An 18779-nucleotide genomic window follows, 5' to 3' on the forward strand; every position below is an offset into this window, starting at 1 on the left:
AATGTTCCTGATGGCATTCGTACGCAGTCATTCAACAAAAAGGCAACCCCACCCTCCAAAGTGTTTTTAGTTGAATTCCATCATCCGATTGACGAATAAAATGTTAAGTTTCCACAAAGAATGTGTCAAGACCACGCTAATAAACACTCACCATCATGTTTTTATGACGTACAAGGTCAAATTAAAGTTAATCCTATAGACTAGACATGCTCACAAATAATACTGTTGGGAAATTAATTTCCAATACCGATATCAAGCGATATTGATGTTGGAAGCAGCTTTTCTGGTGCATGCCGTTGAAATGATTTGCTCCAATGGTGTGAGTGTGCATGGTGTGTTGCATGAAGATGTTAATTAGTTGAAAAGAAGGCGTGAAAGCTTATCTTCCCTCTCAGAAGAATGACTGCAGCAGCGCTGTGGAGGTCGGAACCAGGATGGGGAGGGGCCAGCGACACCTGGGGCAGGGGCAGGGAGGCAGGGCGAGGTGCGCGGAGCCCCCGGTGGATGCAGGCATGTGTGAACAACGTGATGGCGTCACAAGTTTCAATACATGCTGCAGACTTTTCCCCCCTCTTTTACAGTATATGTACTTTTCTGTCTTATTTTCCTGCAACTTTGTAATCTTGGCTGTATATTCATGGTGGTTATTGAATAACTGGGCACTTACACAGACAGAGCATTTAGATCAGGGGTGTCCGCAGTTGTTTTTTTTAATTGGGCCACGGCACATTCTAAAGATACAATTAAACAAAAAAGCAAAAATGGAAAAACCAGCAGTAATATTACAAGGTTGAAGTCAATATATTAGGAGAATAGTCATAATATTATAAGAAAAAAAATCCATAATGCGGGACAAAAGTCACAATTTTACAAGCCATGATTTTATGAGGAAAAAAATGCTATTTTTAGAAGAATAAAGTTGAAAAATGTAAGATTTAAATAATAAAAAAAAAATATTTTCCAAAGTCATAATATTATGAGAAACAAAACAAAACAAAGAATGATGTTGCAAATTTTGGAAAAATTGGTTGAGAAAACATTATATTAGGCGAATAAAGTCAAAATATTACGAGAAAAAAAAAGATCATCTTATGGGGAAAAAAAGTCATAATTTTACAAGAATCAAGTCATTATGTTATTATAAAAAAACATGACATTTTTAGAAGCATAACTTAGAAATATTAAAGAAAAAATGTGTTATTTTCTAAAGTAATATTATCAGAAACAAAAGAAAGAATGACATTTGAGTTTTGGAAAATTAGGTTGGGAAAAAGGTACATTAGGAGAATAAAGTTCTAATATTACGAGAAAAAAGTTGTCATTGTATAAAGCCTTAAAATTCTGAAGAAAAAAAACATTTTTGTAAGCATAAATCTGAACTGTTAACGTAAAAGTAAAGTAAAACAAGTGAAGTAATGTTATAGGGGAAAAAAATAAAAATTATGTTAGGAAAAAGTTATAGAATTAGGAGAATAAAGGCAAGATATTATGGGAATGAAGTCATAACATTGCAAGAAAAAAAGAAAGAAAACGTAAATGTTGAACTACTTAGGGGAAAAAACAACAGAATTATTCTTATTGTTTTTGCATTTCACATTTTCAGGAGCATTTTAGAGTTCCAACAATACTTTAACTTTGGGTTTAGTATAAATTCTGCGTGTTGTTGCTTACGGCGTGATCATACTAGGCTCCACTCAATGAGAGTGGCAGGGTCAGCAACCACCTTTTTTGGCAGGTTTTGGTTGTTTCTTGAACTTTTGTCCCCTTTATGACGGATTATCTTTGTAGTGACGGATGTGATGTCACATGCAACCCAGCAACAGCTGCAACACAAAAGTGTGCCAATCCAGAGATACTGTTCCAGCACTTCCATGCAACGTTGAAGAGACGCGCCAACCTATCAGTCATGCAAGCGTCAAGGACAGATAAGAAGAGAAGCAGGAGAGGTAAAACTTGTCAGTAGTTTATTCACCATTTCAAGTGTACATGATGCAGTGAGAGGACAGCAGAGGACAAGAAACATGGGAAGCTTACAGGGAAATGTCGCCATCTGGAGAGGAAAAACAAGAATAACCCTGCACCAAGACGCGGGTCAGGCTTCGGTATGTACAGGCACCGTTTAGTGTGAATGTGTGATGGAAAACAGATGGGGCGACACGCACACACAAAAATGTCAACAAGTGCGCTCTCTTGCTTATTTGTCGCGGCACGTATGAATCCAGTTCTTTGTCGCTGTCATCTGAAGCAAAATGGAACAGGATGAAATAGAAACGACGATTCGCAGAAGGTTTTGCTCGTTCCATGTCGGTCGTGATGACATGATTACCCATACGTTTTGTGCAATATCTCTCTTTGCATAGTAAATAAAAGTTCAATGTTTTACTTGTGGACATGCACCTAACTTTTGTAGCATATTTTCTGACGCCGTCTAGGGGACTCTCATATAGAATTAGAATAAGCCCACTATAAAGTAGTGATTGCATGCAGCGTTTCCGGTAGACTCAGTTCCTACTAAGAGTGGATGAGAGTCCAAGGCTAAGCCTGATGTCGTGGGTGTCGATGGGTGAGCCCTGGTTGGTCGCGTATCGGGACCTGATGGCCTCACATGGCGACGAGAGGCAGACAGAGGGCAAAGTGCTCTGTGTGCAACATCCATATGTTCATGATGATTGGTTCTTTGGCTTTTTGAGTCACGCTGGAGAGTACCGCCACGGGGCCCGCTTACTGGACTTTGATCTCACTAGAGCTGACACGCTTCTCTGAAACTTACGGCCCAAAATCATAGTTACGGTGTATCAATAGCCTGCAGGAAAACATGCTAATGTAAAAAAAAGAAATGATGGTAATCATTTCAAACCTGAACTCCTCAATGTATTTACAACACTGTTTGGTCATGGGCCTGCCTCACATGCAGTTGTTTTAGCTCCACTATCACCAGGAGAGATGCTTTCCGTTCTTTTGGATGGGTGTTGTTGCTTTATATTCATAGATTACGTAGCCATGCAGAGCCCCCTGGAGGAGCTCTTCATGCCAGCAATGAGCGTGGGCAATCATGCCAGGTGTGGGGGTGGCATGGAGTCCAACTCCACTCCCGAACGCCCGCACAAAAAAAGGGAGGACGGTATAGAGGAGCGCTGTCATTCTAGAGATCAGGGTGGGGGTGTTATGCGTGATGTGAAAGGCTAAAAGGCTGCGCGTCTAATGTCACTACAATGGAATTTGTTAAAATGTCCGCTATATATATATATATATATTTTTTTCATTATTATTATTATTCAAGTAAATCTAATGCCAAAAGTCAGCAGCAGTAAGTGCAGTCCAGCTGTCAGGTAACCAACTAAGGAAGCCTTGAAGGAGTCCCTCTGTGATTGGCTTCGCTCCCTCCGCCCGTCAGGTTTAAATGGCTGTGGCGTTGGGGTCGTACCGCCGTTTCTTCACATTTCTTACGAGGAGACAAGAAACATGTGTTAGTTTTGTTGCAGTCGCATGCGTGACACGGCCAGTGCAACATGGTCACCGCCATCACTCGTCCCTTCAGTCTAAGTCAGACTTTTTAAAGGAAAAGCGCACTTTTTTGGGAATTTTGCCCATTATGTGAGACACTAACATACATGTACATCTTTCTCTTTTCTGTGCCTTCTAAAGATATGAAAAGAGATAAAAAAGAGACAGCTCATAATTGCACGTAATGGGGCACACCTATTCCGCCAAGAAATCCCGCTATTAAAACACCTCCAACAACCTCTGACAAAGTTTTATGGTTTTACATCCATGCCGTAGAAATGTAGTAACAGGAACATTCATAACATGTAATACTTACACTATTTTGCCGTATCTTGGTGATTTTAAGCATTAGCGGAACTTCATTGCTCACTGGGTGCATTGATTTCACATAGTAACATAGAAAGGAACGCTACACCTAGCATTAACTTTCCCAAACTCAAAAACACAAAACACAGCAGCAGTGGCGGCACCTCCAATATGTAGCGTTACCTATCGGTAGAGGCCTGAGACATTGTGAGCAAGTGTGTGGTGAAGCTAGTTGCTCACCAGTGTGGTGTGACGAGGTGTCACTACGCCAGAAAAGTAGTTATTCGGCATTAGCGCTTACAATAACAATGTTGCTGCAGCTTGGTTAATATGCAGGTCACATTATGTAAACGAAGCGTTGTTGGTGGTTTTTGGAGGTTTGGAGAGGTTCAGATGGCTGTATAAGCGGACGGGATGTGTCCCATTATGTGCATTCTTAGCTGCCTCTTTTTGTCTGTTTTTATAGCTTTAGAATGCACAGAAAAAGGAAAGACATGTGTGTTCATGTCTCACACAAGGATTGTGGATGATGGGCAACATTCCAAGTCAAAGTACGTGCGAGGTAAAAAAAAAAAGTAGTGAAATGAGTTCCAAATGCTGAGGAGGAGACTGAAGTGAGGAAAAGGCTGGTCCATGTTGGCCACAAGTCACCAGATGTGTCTTTACGTTCACAAACCTTGGTAGTTGGGATGTCTTATGTTGTGTTTATGTGCAATGCAGGCCACCGCAGCATGATGAAACGTTGTGGAACATCTCAGGTCCAACACAATTTCTTTACGGACGCGAGTCAGCCTCCAATTAAAATAGTGTCAAACCTTGGTTTTTGTACGCCTCGGTTTTGGATAAAAATTGTCGCCAAAATTTTGTAATCCCTCGCTTACCGTGCTTAATTGGTTCCAGACCCGACCGTGATAAGCCAAATCCTGCAAAGTAGAATTCCTTATTTGTAAATACAACATATTCGTACATTGAGCACTTAGACCTAAATACGGTTTTTAAAATTATTAGAGGCCTTGTGCCATGAAATAACACCCCTACAGTCACCTTTACACTCCTATTACACAATATAGTACACATAATAAGAACAAAATAAGAGATTTAAGACATAAATGCTTATGTGTGTTGTTCCGGTGCTGGGGGGGGCAAACAGGAAGTGACGTTGGGGTTTCACAGTTGAGTTTTAGCTTGATATGAGCTATGAGGGATTATTGTGGCTGTTGTGAGACCATTCAAACCTGCAACAAAAGCCTGATGTTCCGGCCATCAAGTCTGGTGCTTGTGTGTGTCACCCAACATTACAGTAACATTACTGACACCTAGTGACTAAAGTAGAATACTACATATGCATACATAAATATGCATATTTGAAGCAGCATGATTTATTAATTCATATATTTTTAGAAAACTGTAATAGAGTGAAGCTACAAAATTTGAAGAATGAAATATCACTGTAGTGCGTTTGCCCTGTACTGTATCATACCGTGGAATCAGGTGTCCTAATTGACATTATTTCCTATGGGAAAAATTGTAAAAAAAAAAAAGAAAAAAAAAAGGTATTCAGGTATTCACACTGGTCTCTAGTGTCAGTATTGTTACTGTAATGTTGGGTGAGACACACAAACACACACACAATAATCCTCCACTCACACCAGAACACATTTACAGCAACACACACAAGCACAAGTCTTGTTTCTCTTATTATGTCCACTATATTGGATGTAAGAGTGTAAAGGTTACTACAGGGGTATTATTTCATGCCCAGAGGTCTCTAATAATGTTAAAAAAACAAATTTAGAAGTTTGTAAACAGATTTTCTATGATTCTCTGTTGTCGCCCCCCCTCCCTTACATCTGTGACACTGCTGTCTTTTGTATGAACTTTTAACTGTATTTGTTCTGAACTCTGCTTTTTGCTTTTCACTTTCTACTGCTATTTTGCTATGTTGTACACTTGTATTTGTTTGCTTTTACTGTGTAAAGTGTCTTTGAGCTTTTGAAAATAAAATGTATTATTACTATGATCATTATTATTATTCATAAATAAGAAATCCTACTTCAGAAAATGGATGGATGGATGGATGGATGGATGGATGGATGGATGGATGGATGGAAATCCTACTTTTTGGAAATTCACTATCGAGTCTGGAACCAATTAATCGCGATAAACGAGGGATTACTGACACTGTGTGTCAAGGAAGCTTGCGGCCACATTGTGAATTGTCCAACTTCAGCTGTATTTGAATTTGTAGCTTCCACTTGAATGTGATGTGACGCTGGCTGTATCCATGAAAGTGTTGTTCGGTCTGTGAATGCAAACAAACCCTGATGGCTCCTTGCAGGCAGCTGGAGCGTACATGCATGTGTACAGAGGTCGCGTGTGTCATTACCAGTGTGTGAGGAGAAAGCTGACATACAATATCATCTCCAGAGGATGGAAAGACATCCAAAACAATCACAGCATCAGCAACAGCAGCGACGGCGGTAACTAGCACAACAATGGGACGACAAATACGACAACAGGAGTGATGCACAACCTCCCCGTACTGTGGCTTGTTGAAGGGGCTCCTATCTCTTATCATGTCATGCACCTCATCCAATAGAAGGCCAGTTGGAAGGCGGTACTGCTGTGCTTGGTTTCATGCAGTGCAATGCGCCGTGTCTGTACCGGGTCTGTGAAGCAGGCAGCAATGGAGGCCGGTGGTTAGGAGGGGGCAGCGGGTCAGAGAGTCCTGCTTTGCTCTAGGGCGGAGCCTGGTCATCCCTGGTGGGTGTGGCCAGCCACGGCCAGCAAAAAGGTCCTGGCTTGCCTCTCTCACTCTCCGTGACCCTCACCGCCCAGGGAAACGTCACCATCGAACAGTAACAGACTGAGAAAAAAACTGCGGTAGTGAGAGCACGACAAGCACGGACCATCCCCGGTTTGGCTCCGCCTTTGGGCAATTAACTGACCTCCTCCAAGCCAACAAGTGAACATGCACGTCCTTTTTTTTGTTTTGTACCTCCGCCAAGTGTGTTACATCTGTATGTCAATGATTTTAACATAGTATCGAAAAATGGCAGTTTGTCTCCAAATTGCATCGCAAAATAGGCAAATGTTAAGGGTGCTGTGGCCTCAAGGGGGCAGCAAAAAATCAGAAAAAATTCAATATAATCATATTTAATCGAGTTGTTAACTATTAACTCTTAAATAAAAAAGCCCCCACCAATGCAAAACTACAAATGATAACAAAAAAGTCTCCCTATGTCTTTTTTGTATATAGTTTTGCAAATAAGTATTTTACATCGCTTTTGTATATAGTTGTTTGATTTAATTTTTGTATATAGTTATTGCATCATATAAATGTGGCTTGTATGTAGAGTAACATATACCATATAGTCCTCATCCCACTCTGCTCATCGTCGTCTTCACCAGCAAGAGTCTTCAATAAAGGTAAAAGGGATGTTAAAATGTGTTTTGTGTTAATAATTGTGGGGTGTCTGAAACTAATTAATTGGATTTACATAATTTCATATGGGAAAAATTGAGTCAGGTTTTGGCACGATTTAGTATTCAACAGATGGATTAATAAGAAAAACCAAGGTACCACCACAGGGGTCTCCAAAGTGCGGCCCCGGGGCCAATAGTTTTTTGTTTTTTTTTAATTGGCCCACGGCACAAGGATCAAGGATGGACCCATTCCCAGTTTGGGTAGAGACTGGCTTGATCGTGTTCCTCACATTGGCCTTGGCGGAGGTATGCGCTCTACTGGGTGCCATTCCTCTTCTGGTTTTGACTTTTTTCCATCATGGTGCTTTTGCATGGTGTCATGCCTGGGTGGCTGCAGGGTTCTTTGCATTTTTTAGTCCATTCCGAGAAAGACAAGTAACAACTCAATCGATGCTCCACTGCTTTTACAAATCTACCGCCAAGAATTGCGCTCGATTTTAGCTTAAAATAACAACAACACCCTCTTCGAAGCATTTTAACTGCCGTCCGAACATGCATGTCAAGCACTCAGCTCGGCCCTGTCTGCCCAATCCGTTTGAGGTTCTGCTACAGATCCACAGACCGTCCTCGTGTGGTGCAACCTTGAGCATCTCTACTCGTTGTCAGGACAAGGGCGTGTGCGTAACATGAGCCTTGGCGTCTCCGAACAGATGCCGGGCGCAATGTGTGTCCATATTCTGCAGCAGGAGCTCAAACCCTGGCATCTAAAAGCAGCAGGGATGCTACGAGATCGAGCAGGAGAGGCATGCGGCGTGTTTGCTTACTTAAAACCCCATCCAGTCCCCCCCAGCACTATGGCAGCCACAAGGATGGCTCCGGCGATGGAGCCTATTATTAGATTGGTGGCACTAGGACCTGCAAAGGGTTATGGGGGAAAAAGACATGAGTTTCTATGCCGACTTGCTGTACCAATAACATGTAACCATTCCACATGATTACAGACTCCGACAATGTCTTGCATGCTCTCCAGCCCCGTTCTAGATGATCATCACTGGGAGGACTGATCAGCCATCAAATGTTTAATTTAACAGATTGATGGTGTGGCCTGCAGTATGCAGAAAATGCTTTTAGGGGTCTACACACTGCAACGGGATGCTTCTTCTGGTTGTGGACAGCTATCCATCTAAATGCCCCACATGCCCCAGAAAGGAGAGGATCACAGGAGCAACCACATGACGACTAAGAAGAAGAGAAAAAGGGAGAGGAAGCAGATGAAGAAAAGGGGTTAGAATGGGGGAACACGAGGAAGCGGAAGGAGAATCGAAGAAGGAAGGGAAAGAGGGCGGGGGGGAGGGATTCCATCGATCAATCACACAACACTGAAAACAACCAATCATAAGACACGATTATATGGTCATCACCAACACACAAGAAGACACAAAGCCACCGGGACGCACACACGGGCTCAGGCCGGCTCACAAGAGCGCCCGCACACTGAGGCACCACTATGAGAGGAAGAGCTGTAAAAAAAAAAAAAAATGCTTACTCTATTCCCCACCCTGTGCCTCCAAAAATCACCCCCAGGGCCAGAATGGTCCCTGCTACTGCCCCTATCAGCCTGTTAGTGGCCACGCTCACTGTGTGGAGGGAAAAGGAGCATGGTTACCATTACCACCCTGTCAGAAGACACACCACCCGTACCGCCATTAAAGCTGCGGTGTCCATGTCATCTTCTGGAATTAATCAGAGTAAACCAATGAAACTCTGCGATAAAATAGTCTCTCTTACTCTTTGAGGGTCTTAAGCCAAACAATGGATGCTGTAATATGCATTTTGGGTACATTTGTGCAAACAAACTGGAATTCTATTCATTTCCAAATGTGCCACAGGTAAAGAAAGAGGTGGAAACTGACCCTTGGGTCCTTGAGTTGGCGTAGTGTCAGGCGCTTTCGGAGGGTCGGGCATACTACAGTCTGTCCCCGCCCACGTGGTGTCACAGGTGCATGTGGCTTCATTGTTGCACACCTGTACAGATCAAACCCATCAGGGTGACGACAGCAATGCATCAAATAAAGGCGCTCACGCAAGAAGGTTCATCTCTCACATACAAACTTGGTTACAACTACAGACTGTTAAAACATGCCAGACACAACTTTGTTACCTCCATCCATCTACATCAGAGGTGTCCAAAGTGTGGCGCGGCGGCCCACCCCTGTATTTTATTGGCCCGCGGCAGAATCTAAAAATATAATTTAACAAGAAAGCTAAACAAAAAAAAACAACAAAAAAATGAAAAAATCTGCAGTCATTTTTCAAGAAGAAAATCCACCTATTAAGAGAAAAAACTTGGAATGTCAAAAGAAAATGTCGTAATTTTACAAGATTAACTTGGGAAACAGTTAGGCACCAAAAACAATCACAATCACAAAAACAATGTGACTGTTTCCCAAGTATATTAGTTCATGTGTGAATGTATAAACGAGAGGAATTCACTTAAATTTCTTTGTAGAAAGGCGCTTTATGAAAGTAAGTACATTTACTTGTATTCATTTACAGCGCAGCCTTGACCCAGCCCATATGGCGGCGACGTTGACGTACGTTCAGGGCTCGATGCGGCGCCTATCTACTGTATGTCTAAGGTCTCTCTTCCCTCTCTTGTCTGTCTGCACCGCCCACTGTTTTCTGCGTCCCGACAATCTCCTTCGTGCCCCCCGTGTTTCCTGTGTCATTGCTAGCTTGTAAATGAATCTTCAGTTCGAAGGAGGAGAATTGCAACAGGAGTGGAATACACGTGAGTGACTTCATAATTTCTTGTGTCCGACCTGTAGGTTGATCATTAAAATTCAAACAAAGGTTTGAGCTTTTTTGAGAGTGTTTAAACAAGAGAGTAATGTGAGAAAATGTTATTGCCTGTCGGATAAATGTGTAAAGTGTATGGCCAGGGGGTTTACAGCCTTAAAACATGTATAATAATTGTAAAAATATTAAGTTGGCTACTTTGCGGATTTCACTTACGGTGGGCTATTTTGGGAATCTAACCCCCGCCATAAAGGAGGGAGCACCGTATGTCACTTTTTATCATACCTACGTGTGTTTACAGAATGTAAAATATCAATCCACTTTCAGTATACCACCCTCAATGAAAAAAGTTTGGACACCCCTGTCATACGTACTCAATTTGCATCTTCTTTGCACGATGTAAAAAGAAGCCCGTGCATGCGGCTATTTTGGCTGGTGTACTGGTGTTGTTTCATGTTGTGTTTATTGGTGCTGCTTCGCTCATTGGACTGTACACCAATCCTTCTCACTGTTTACACTCTTGCACCTGCTGTTGACCAATAAGATAAAAGCCATTTTGTGCACCATTTTGGTTCCCTTGGATTTCTGTAATGTGAGAAAGGAAACCGAAAGACCCCGACTGTTTTATAGCACGGTCAACTATGAATACATTACGTGGGAGCAGCACTAAAGGTGGATGACATCATCAACTGCTAAGGTTTTATGGCGGTGTGACACTAAATGAAGGCCAAAGTAGGAATAAATCAGCAAACATAATGTGGCGTATAAAAATGAAGGAAGGAGTGGGCCACGAGGGCATGCTTCAATGCTGTGTTGTTTGTGTTTGTTTACAGGGCAGCCTGTTCTCGTCAGGGTGCTATGCTAGTTAGATGTTTCTCCTTCAACACATCGCTGTTACTGTGAATCAGGGGTGTCCAAACTTTTTCCAGCGAGGGGCCACATAGTGAAAAATGAAAGGATGCAAGGGCCACTTTGATATTTTGTAAAGCAACACATGTAGATATATGCTAAGAATATTTCAACAAAGTATCAACTTCACTCTATGCTCTTTCTTTCCCTATGTTTGCTGCTTTTTATATATATTTTCTTTTTGTAATATAACTTTATTCCCATAAAATTTTGACTTTATTCCCATATTATAGATTTTTCCCCAACATAATTTTTCTTTGTTTCTCATATTACGACTTTTAAAAAGTGATATGACATTATTTTTCCTCATAATATTTTTTTATTCTTGTACAATTCTGACTTTTTTCTCTGTAGAATATGACTTTTTAAATATTTTGACTTAATTTTTTGTAAATTTTCTTCTCGTAATTATGACTTTATTTCCATAATACTTTGACTTTATTCTCGTAATATTAGAACTTTTTCCTGAACCTAATTTTCCAAAAATTACAACTTCATTTGTTTTGTTTTTTTTTTTATCCATAATATTACAACTTTAAAAATTAACATTATTTTCTTTAATACTTTCACATTATGCTACTAAAATGACATTATTTTTCCTCATAATATTCGGACTTTATTCTCGTAAAATCACGACTTTTTGTTCTTAATGTTTTGACTTTATTCCTGTAAAACTACTGATGTTTCCATTTTCGCTGTTGTTGGGGTTTTTTTGTTTTGTTTTCTTGTTAAATTATAGTCTTTGAATGTGCCACGGGCCAACAAAAAAACAGCCGCACTTTGGACACCCCGTGCTATAAACTGTGTTTACATCGACTTCACATGTAGACTTACCCCGTGAGCAGAACACACTTGCCCATTAGGTCCAATGGGGCAGGTGCTAATGTTGAGGGATTGGATGGACAGACACTTGCGGTCAAGGCACATCATGGATGGCCCACAAGGAGTCCCGTCATCCACGTAGCCTAAATCCGTCTCATCATCCAACAGAACATGTCCACCACTGAGAGGAAAGGGCAGTGAGTACGAGTACTGACGTGTAAAGACTTTGTATAGACTCAGTTTCAAAACACAACACATTTACCTGCAGTCTATCAGCCTGCCTTGATGGTTAAAAGAGGTGGGGGTGATGTCTCCTTTCATGGTTCCAATGCGTGGGTTGCGGCCGATGTTGGTACACAAGAGAAAACCACAGAAAACATCACTGTAAAAGACAAGCAGAGAGAAGCCTGTTTAGTATTACTATTCATTTTCATATTCCCGCACGTCCGTTCATCCATCTTCACCCATTTATTCAGGGTCGTTTTTGGTTTTTGGACGCGCTGGTTTTCGACAAAAATGATTGCTAAAAAGCGTATTATTAGTATGAACTTCAGTCTTCGCTGTTTTTTCCTCTCGTGCTTTTTAAATTTTCCAAACATTTCATCTTTCTTCGAAAATAATCTTCGTAAGTTTTGTTTTTGTAATATTTTGACTTTATTCCAATAATATTATAGCTTTTTCCCCAGCCTAATTTTCCAAAATTTACAACTTAGTTTTGTTTGTTTCTCATAATATTATGACTATAGAAATGATATATTTTTTCTTTAATATTTCAACTTGATGCTACAAAAATGACATGATTTTTCCTCCTGATAGTTTAGTTTTAAATTTATTCTCATTAAATTATGACATTTTTCTTATTAGAATACAACATTTTTCTCTTTTGACTTTATTATGATAAAATTACATCAGTTTTTTCCATTTCTGCTGTTGTTGCTCTGCTGTTTTTTTTTTTTTAATTTTCCAAGTATTTAAACTTTTTTCTTGTTAATTTTGTATTGTATTGTATTGTATGTACTTTATTGATCCCACAGCGGGGAAATTTACTTGTTACAGCAGCAAGCAAGCAAGACAAGTAAAGAGAACAGTAAAGTAAAGCACTACAACATGGTTCAGGTGGTGCAGGTGTTGTAGAGCCTGACAGCGGTCGGTATGAAGGACCTGCGGAACCTCTCCTTCTTACACCGTGGGTGTAACAGTCTGCTGCTGAAGGAGCTGCTAAGGGAACCCACAGTGTCATGTAGCGGGTGAGAGGTGTTGTCCATAATGGATGTCAGCTTAGCCAACATCCTTCTCTCCCCCACTTCCTCCACGGAGTCCAGAGGACCGTCCAGGACAAAGCTTGCTCTCCTGATCAGCCTATTGATCCTGCTCCTGTCCCTGTCCGTGCTGCCCCCTCTCCAGCAGCCCACAGCATAGAAGATGGCTGAGGCCACCACAGAGTCATAAAAGGTCCGTAAAAGAGTCCTGCACACACCAAAGGACCTCAGTCTCCTCAGCAGGTGGAGGCGACTCTGGCCCTTCTTGTAGAGGGCGTGGGTGTTGACGGACCAGTCCAGCTTGTTGTTAAGGTGAACACCCAGGAATTTGTAGCTGTCTACCAAGGGTCACCCAGGGTTTGTTGTTGGGAAAACACCGCACCAACTTGGAGGGCACAGTGTTCTCCACACAGAAGTTGATATAGTCTGTGATGCAGTGAGTCATGCTGTCAACGTCACTGCCATGGGGACTACAGAGCGCTTCCCAGTCTGTTGTCTGGAAGCAGTCTCTGAGCCTAGCACTGCTCTCCTCAGACCACTGCTTCACAGGCCTCTTCACAGGGGGTTGTCTATTCACTACTGGAGTGTAGTCTGTGACGAGATGGACGAGGTTGTGATCAGAACGACCCAGCGGGGGGATGGGGGATGAGGTGTATGCATCCTTGATGTTTGCATACAAGAGGTCCAACGTTTTATTGTCTCTAGTGTGGCATTCTTCTCGTAATTATAACATAACTTTTTCCATAACCAAATTTTCCAAAAATGACAACTTCAATTGTTTTTTTTTCTGAATAAAATCTTTCATGTTTCAACTTTATGCTTCTAAAATGATGTTTTTCCTCATATTATGACGTTATTCTTGTAAAATTACAACTTTTTCTTGTAAGATAAAATTTTTTTTCCTCTTAATATTTTGACTTATTTTTGTAAAATTACATCAGATTTGTCTTTTTTTTTTTTTTCAGTTTTCTTGTTAAATGCTATTTTTAGAATGTGCCACGATCCACGGGCGACCGCACTTTGGACAATCCTTGCTAGAGAGAGATTCCGCCCAGGAAATCCTTTAATTATCCTTATGGTGTGTGTGTGTGTGTGTGTGTGTGTGTGTGTGGTTTATTTGTTTACAGAACGCCTCGTAACTGTCTCTGTGATGCGTTCAAATGCGCTGCGTAGTTCTGTGCTTTTTTTAAAAGTTAGGATAGCTGCAAAATAGTTGCAAGTGCCAGAACTATAATCAACTGTATAATCGACTGCAGTTCTACGCCACTATGATCAATAATAAGATCAATACTGAAAGATATTGTTAAAATGTCACCTCTCAGTGTCAATCAGAAGTGTGCCTATCTAATGAGACTGTAAATACAGTACAGTATATACTGTACCTAAAACGTGACAGGCAAAGCGTATGTAGAAAAAACTGACTGAATTTTGTTTTTACTTCAAATTTGGTAAGCCCTCTTTCTCTATAGTAAAGAAACCCCAAACTCTGCAACGAGGTCAGCGGGAAAAGTGTTCATGGAAGCTCTGATCATTGTAAAAGTGTAGACAGAATGCTGTAACCGTTGGCAACTGTCAAATAAATTCCAATGGTGTGTAAATATTCAATAAGTACTGACGCACTGCGACTTAACAGGAAAGTAGCGATCTCTCCACTTCTCCCTATAGGGACAACATGTGCATAGAGGTGTTTTTAAGTGCTGGAAAGCCCAGACATCCAAATTGAAAAGTGCACTATGTGGAAACTGTGCTGCTTTTGGAGAGGATTTCTCGATTAGGACTCACTGTTTGCTGCACTGCATCCATTTGTCGCCGTCCCTTCCACAGTTGCCCTTCTCCGTGCCCTCCGTGTTTAGCTTCTCATAGCAGAACTTCTCAGAGCCTCCGGCCTCTGACAGGACAAAGAGACAAGATGAGGAGTAGCTCCTCTTTGCCAACTTCCTCTCGTCAAGTGCGTTCATCTTACTCGGACCCCAGATGTATCTACACTGGTTCTCTCGGGTCTTGCACTCTCCACTGTAGCAGCGGCCCTTCAGACGCAAGACAGAGACAATTAAAAACATCCATGCATGCTGCTAATATTATTACTGGATTATGCTATTTCATAAGTTTTTTTTACGTCCGCCATTTCTCACTGTGTGTGAGGGGAACTCACCTTACATTCATGTCAAACATGCACTTTATTATTATATTATTACTATAACACAGGGGTGTCCAAACTTTTTCCAGTGAGGGCCATATAATGAAAAATGAAAGGATGCAAGGGCCACTTAGGTATTTAGTAAAGCAACACATGTAGAGATATGCTAAGAAGTTCTATTGATATTTAGTAAAGCAACACATGTAGAGATATGCTAAGAAGTTCTATTGATATTTAGTAAAGCAACACATGTAGATATGCTAAGAAGTTCTATTGATATTTAGTAAAGCGACATGTAGATATGCTTAGAAGTTATATATACTGCATTTCAAGAAAAAAACTGCATCTCAGCTTTGCCATATTGGTGAAAAAGCCTATTATAAGTATGACCTTCAGTCTTTGCTCTTTTTTCCCCATTTTGCTGTTTTTTTTTTTATTTTCCAAATATTTATTTTATACTGTATATATTTTGTTTTTGTAATATTATGACTTCATTCCCATATTTTGACTTTATAATCATAATATTATACCATTTTCCCCAACGTATTTTTCCAAAAGTTACAACTTTGTTTTGTTTTGTTTCTCATATTATGACTTTAAAAAAATGATACATTTTTTCTTTATTAGTTCAACTAATACTAAAATTACATTATTTTTCCTCATAATATTTTTTTATTCTCGTATAATATTTCTCGGTAGAATACAACGTTTTTTTCTTAATATTTTGACCTTTTTTTTTGTAAAATTCCATCTGTTTTTTCAATTTCTCCTGTTGTTTTTTTATTATTATTGTTTCCCAACTATTTCAACTTGTACATTTTCTCCTCATAATTATGACTTTATTCCCATAATATTTTGACGTTATTCTCATAACATTAGAACTTTTTCCTGAACTTAATTTTCCAAAAATTACAACTTTATTTGCTGAGTCCCACCCCTCCCCGCAATAACATCATGACTTCAACATGTTCTTTAACATTTCAACTTTATGCACTAAAATGACATTATTTTCCCTCATAAAATTGCAAGTTTATTCTTGTAAAATTATGACTTTTTTTGTCATTACGACAGAGTACAACATTTTTTTCTTAATATTTGAACTTTTTTTTGGAACATTATAAATTTTTCCTGAACCTAATTTCCTAAACATTACAATTGTATTTGTTGTTTTGTTTTTTGTTCGACAATATCATGACTTAAAATATTTATATTTTTTCTTTAATGCTTCAGCTTTATGGTACTGAAGTGATGTTACTTTTCCTCATAATATTACATTATTCTTGTAAAATTACAACCTTTTCTTGTGAGATTACAATGTTTTTCTCTTAATATTTAGACTTTATTCTTGTAAAATTACTGTACTGCTGATGTTTCCATTTTCGCTGTTGTTGTTTTTTTTTGTTTTCTTGTTAAATTATATTTTTGGAATGTGCTGTAGGCCAGTAAAAAAAACAGCTGTGGGCTGCAAATGGCCCCCCAGGACCGCACTTTGGACGTCCCTACTATAACAGCTCTCTTTTGCACCCATTGCTCAAAAGAGACCTTACCGTACCATTCTTACCTGGTTTACCTGACAGAGATAACCGTCTTGTTTATGCAGATTGGGAGGACACTGTGCAGACAGAAAATAAAAGATATTTTTAAGATTTTGAGTCACAGGTTACAAACGAGTTCCGTTCATGGACTGTGACGTAAGTGGAGTTTTAGTGTAAGTTGGAACTGATACCTAAATTATACCTAGTCACTCACACTGCACACGAAGGACACATTAAATACAGTAATATAAAGATAAAATGCAAGAATGAAATGAAACCGTCATAAAAAGAGAACAAGTCCTTATTTATATCTAATAATCACTCCTTGCAACAGTGCACCGAATCCATGACCCCTCTAGCATCCATTAGCAATCAGTCATCTTTATCCTTAATGATTGTTGAGACAGTCGAGCATTTCTCCTCTGTCTGAGCTTTTTATGACGTTCATTTTCACCTCCATGGTGATGGCTTTGCTTTTCCTTGGCGCACAGCTGCTTGGAAGACGTAATGAAGTGCAAGAAGTTCACTAATAAGCTGCGTTATTCTTCCTCAGTGCGGCTGAGCAGGCACACGCTGCATTTTTCCGTTCAGCATGAGGCACACACGGCATTCTTGTGCTGCACGGGGCACATATTCTCCAGCGAATCTCGTGTTTACCGATCAAAACGACGTTTCTAATTCATTTACGGGGAGCATTCATAAAGCAAGGACCGTCTGTACAATTTGTTTTTATTATACTGACGTGAAATTCAACAAATGGGAATATGTGGGGATTGTAATCAAGCAAATCATAGCAAAATCCAAACAGCACGCAACATGCCCCCCAGTGGCTGTGAGCAGCACAGGAATTATCCATCTAACTCAGCAACGTCACTGTCCTCCTCACCTTCAATCCCTCCTCAACCTTGCAGCGCAATACCACAATTCATTAGAAAGAAAATGCTATTATCAAGATGTCGTCAATCTGAAGGTTGCAGGTTCGATCCCTCCCTGACTGTGTCAAAGTATCGTTGAGTGAAATAAACCCCCAGTTGCTCCTGATGCTGTGGCATCAATGTATGCACGAGCTGTTAACTTTCCTTCCATTACAACATAGTCCATTAATCATTGGGTGAAAGGGGTGACATTGTAAAGCTCTTTGAGTGCCAGAAGTTACAAAAGTGCTCCATAAGTGGGGTGCATTTATCAAGCGCAACCTGATTTCTGGCCGTGCGATGACTGCAAGACATTTCAAAGACGCTGAAAAGCAGTGATACTGTATCGGTATTCGTCATTAAAACGTTCCGAAACGTCTGACAAAAACCGAAATAGACAAAAACTAAAGCAATATTTTTCCCATGAGGAATAATGTAAGTGATGTGGCCCACGGTGAAAACCAGTTTGACGCCCCTGACGCATCAAATAACTGGGTCTGAAATTATATTTGTTACGGTCTTTAAAAAAAGGTTGCTGAAACATGCAGACCCTGTCAAAAATGCACAGACTGTGAGTCAGCAACGGGTACTGGCTTTTGCGGAATGATACAGTACAGGGCAAATTGACTAATTTGTTATGTGCAAAAACCGAGACAGTGTACAACAACCGAATCAATCGAAAACTGTGACGTACAAAAACCGAGGTCAAAGAAAGAGATGAGCAATAACACCGCCAGCAGGCGTGATAAAAGAAACGGGCTGGCTTGTTTTTCCATGCACAGTAGGGTGACATGTGGTCTCTCTGCAGTCACACCAACAGACTGAGAAATGTAGCAGTGCTATACAACAACACCTGTCCAGAGTCCCCAGAGCAGGTCTCTGAGATATCGCAGTCATTCACAGCATAGCGGCAACTGTAACCTCGTGGCAAGAACTGGCAAGAAAACAAGTCAAAACAATCTGGATTAAACATTTTCATTTTCTTGGTGTGTGTATGTATACTGTGCAGCCAGTCACGCTCTTACCAGGCACGTGTTATTGCAGCACGGGCCGTCGCTGCAGTGCGCACCGTTGGCCAGTGAACACTTTTTGCAGCATCCTTTGTAGCATTCCTGAAATGAGAAATACACATCAACAACACACACATGACCCCCTAAAACAGGGGTGT

The 18779-nt window shown here is 40.5% G+C and overlaps 1 protein-coding gene across 5 annotated transcripts in view; it reads right to left on the bottom strand.

Annotated features, from left to right (window-relative positions):
- Positions 1 to 1950: 1950 nt before the first annotated feature.
- The window catches only part of LOC129187357 (disintegrin and metalloproteinase domain-containing protein 23), a 70811-nt gene continuing 53982 nt past the window's right edge, over positions 1951 to 18779 (bottom strand). Inside the window, exons 17-26 of one of the 5 annotated variants that reach the window (XM_054786489.1) lie at positions 18637 to 18723; positions 18465 to 18545; positions 16724 to 16774; positions 14989 to 15052; positions 14808 to 14913; positions 12029 to 12148; positions 11779 to 11947; positions 9150 to 9261; positions 8783 to 8873; positions 1951 to 3442 (exon numbers count right to left, since the gene is read on the bottom strand). In XM_054786489.1, coding sequence (XP_054642464.1) covers positions 3397 to 3442; positions 8783 to 8873; positions 9150 to 9261; positions 11779 to 11947; positions 12029 to 12148; positions 14808 to 14913; positions 14989 to 15052; positions 16724 to 16774; positions 18465 to 18545; positions 18637 to 18723 — 927 coding nt within the window. In that variant the 3' untranslated portion in view covers positions 1951 to 3396. Of the gene's footprint in view, positions 8970 to 9149; positions 9262 to 11778; positions 11948 to 12028; positions 12149 to 14807; positions 14914 to 14988; positions 15053 to 16723; positions 16775 to 18464; positions 18546 to 18636; positions 18724 to 18779 lie in introns of all 5 variants that reach the window. The other 4 variants (XM_054786488.1, XM_054786491.1, XM_054786492.1 and 1 more) reach the window with 4 other exon arrangements.

The sequence above is a fragment of the Dunckerocampus dactyliophorus genome, chromosome 9, assembly GCF_027744805.1.
Source record: "Dunckerocampus dactyliophorus isolate RoL2022-P2 chromosome 9, RoL_Ddac_1.1, whole genome shotgun sequence".
NCBI classification, from domain to species: Eukaryota; Metazoa; Chordata; class Actinopteri; order Syngnathiformes; family Syngnathidae; genus Dunckerocampus; species Dunckerocampus dactyliophorus.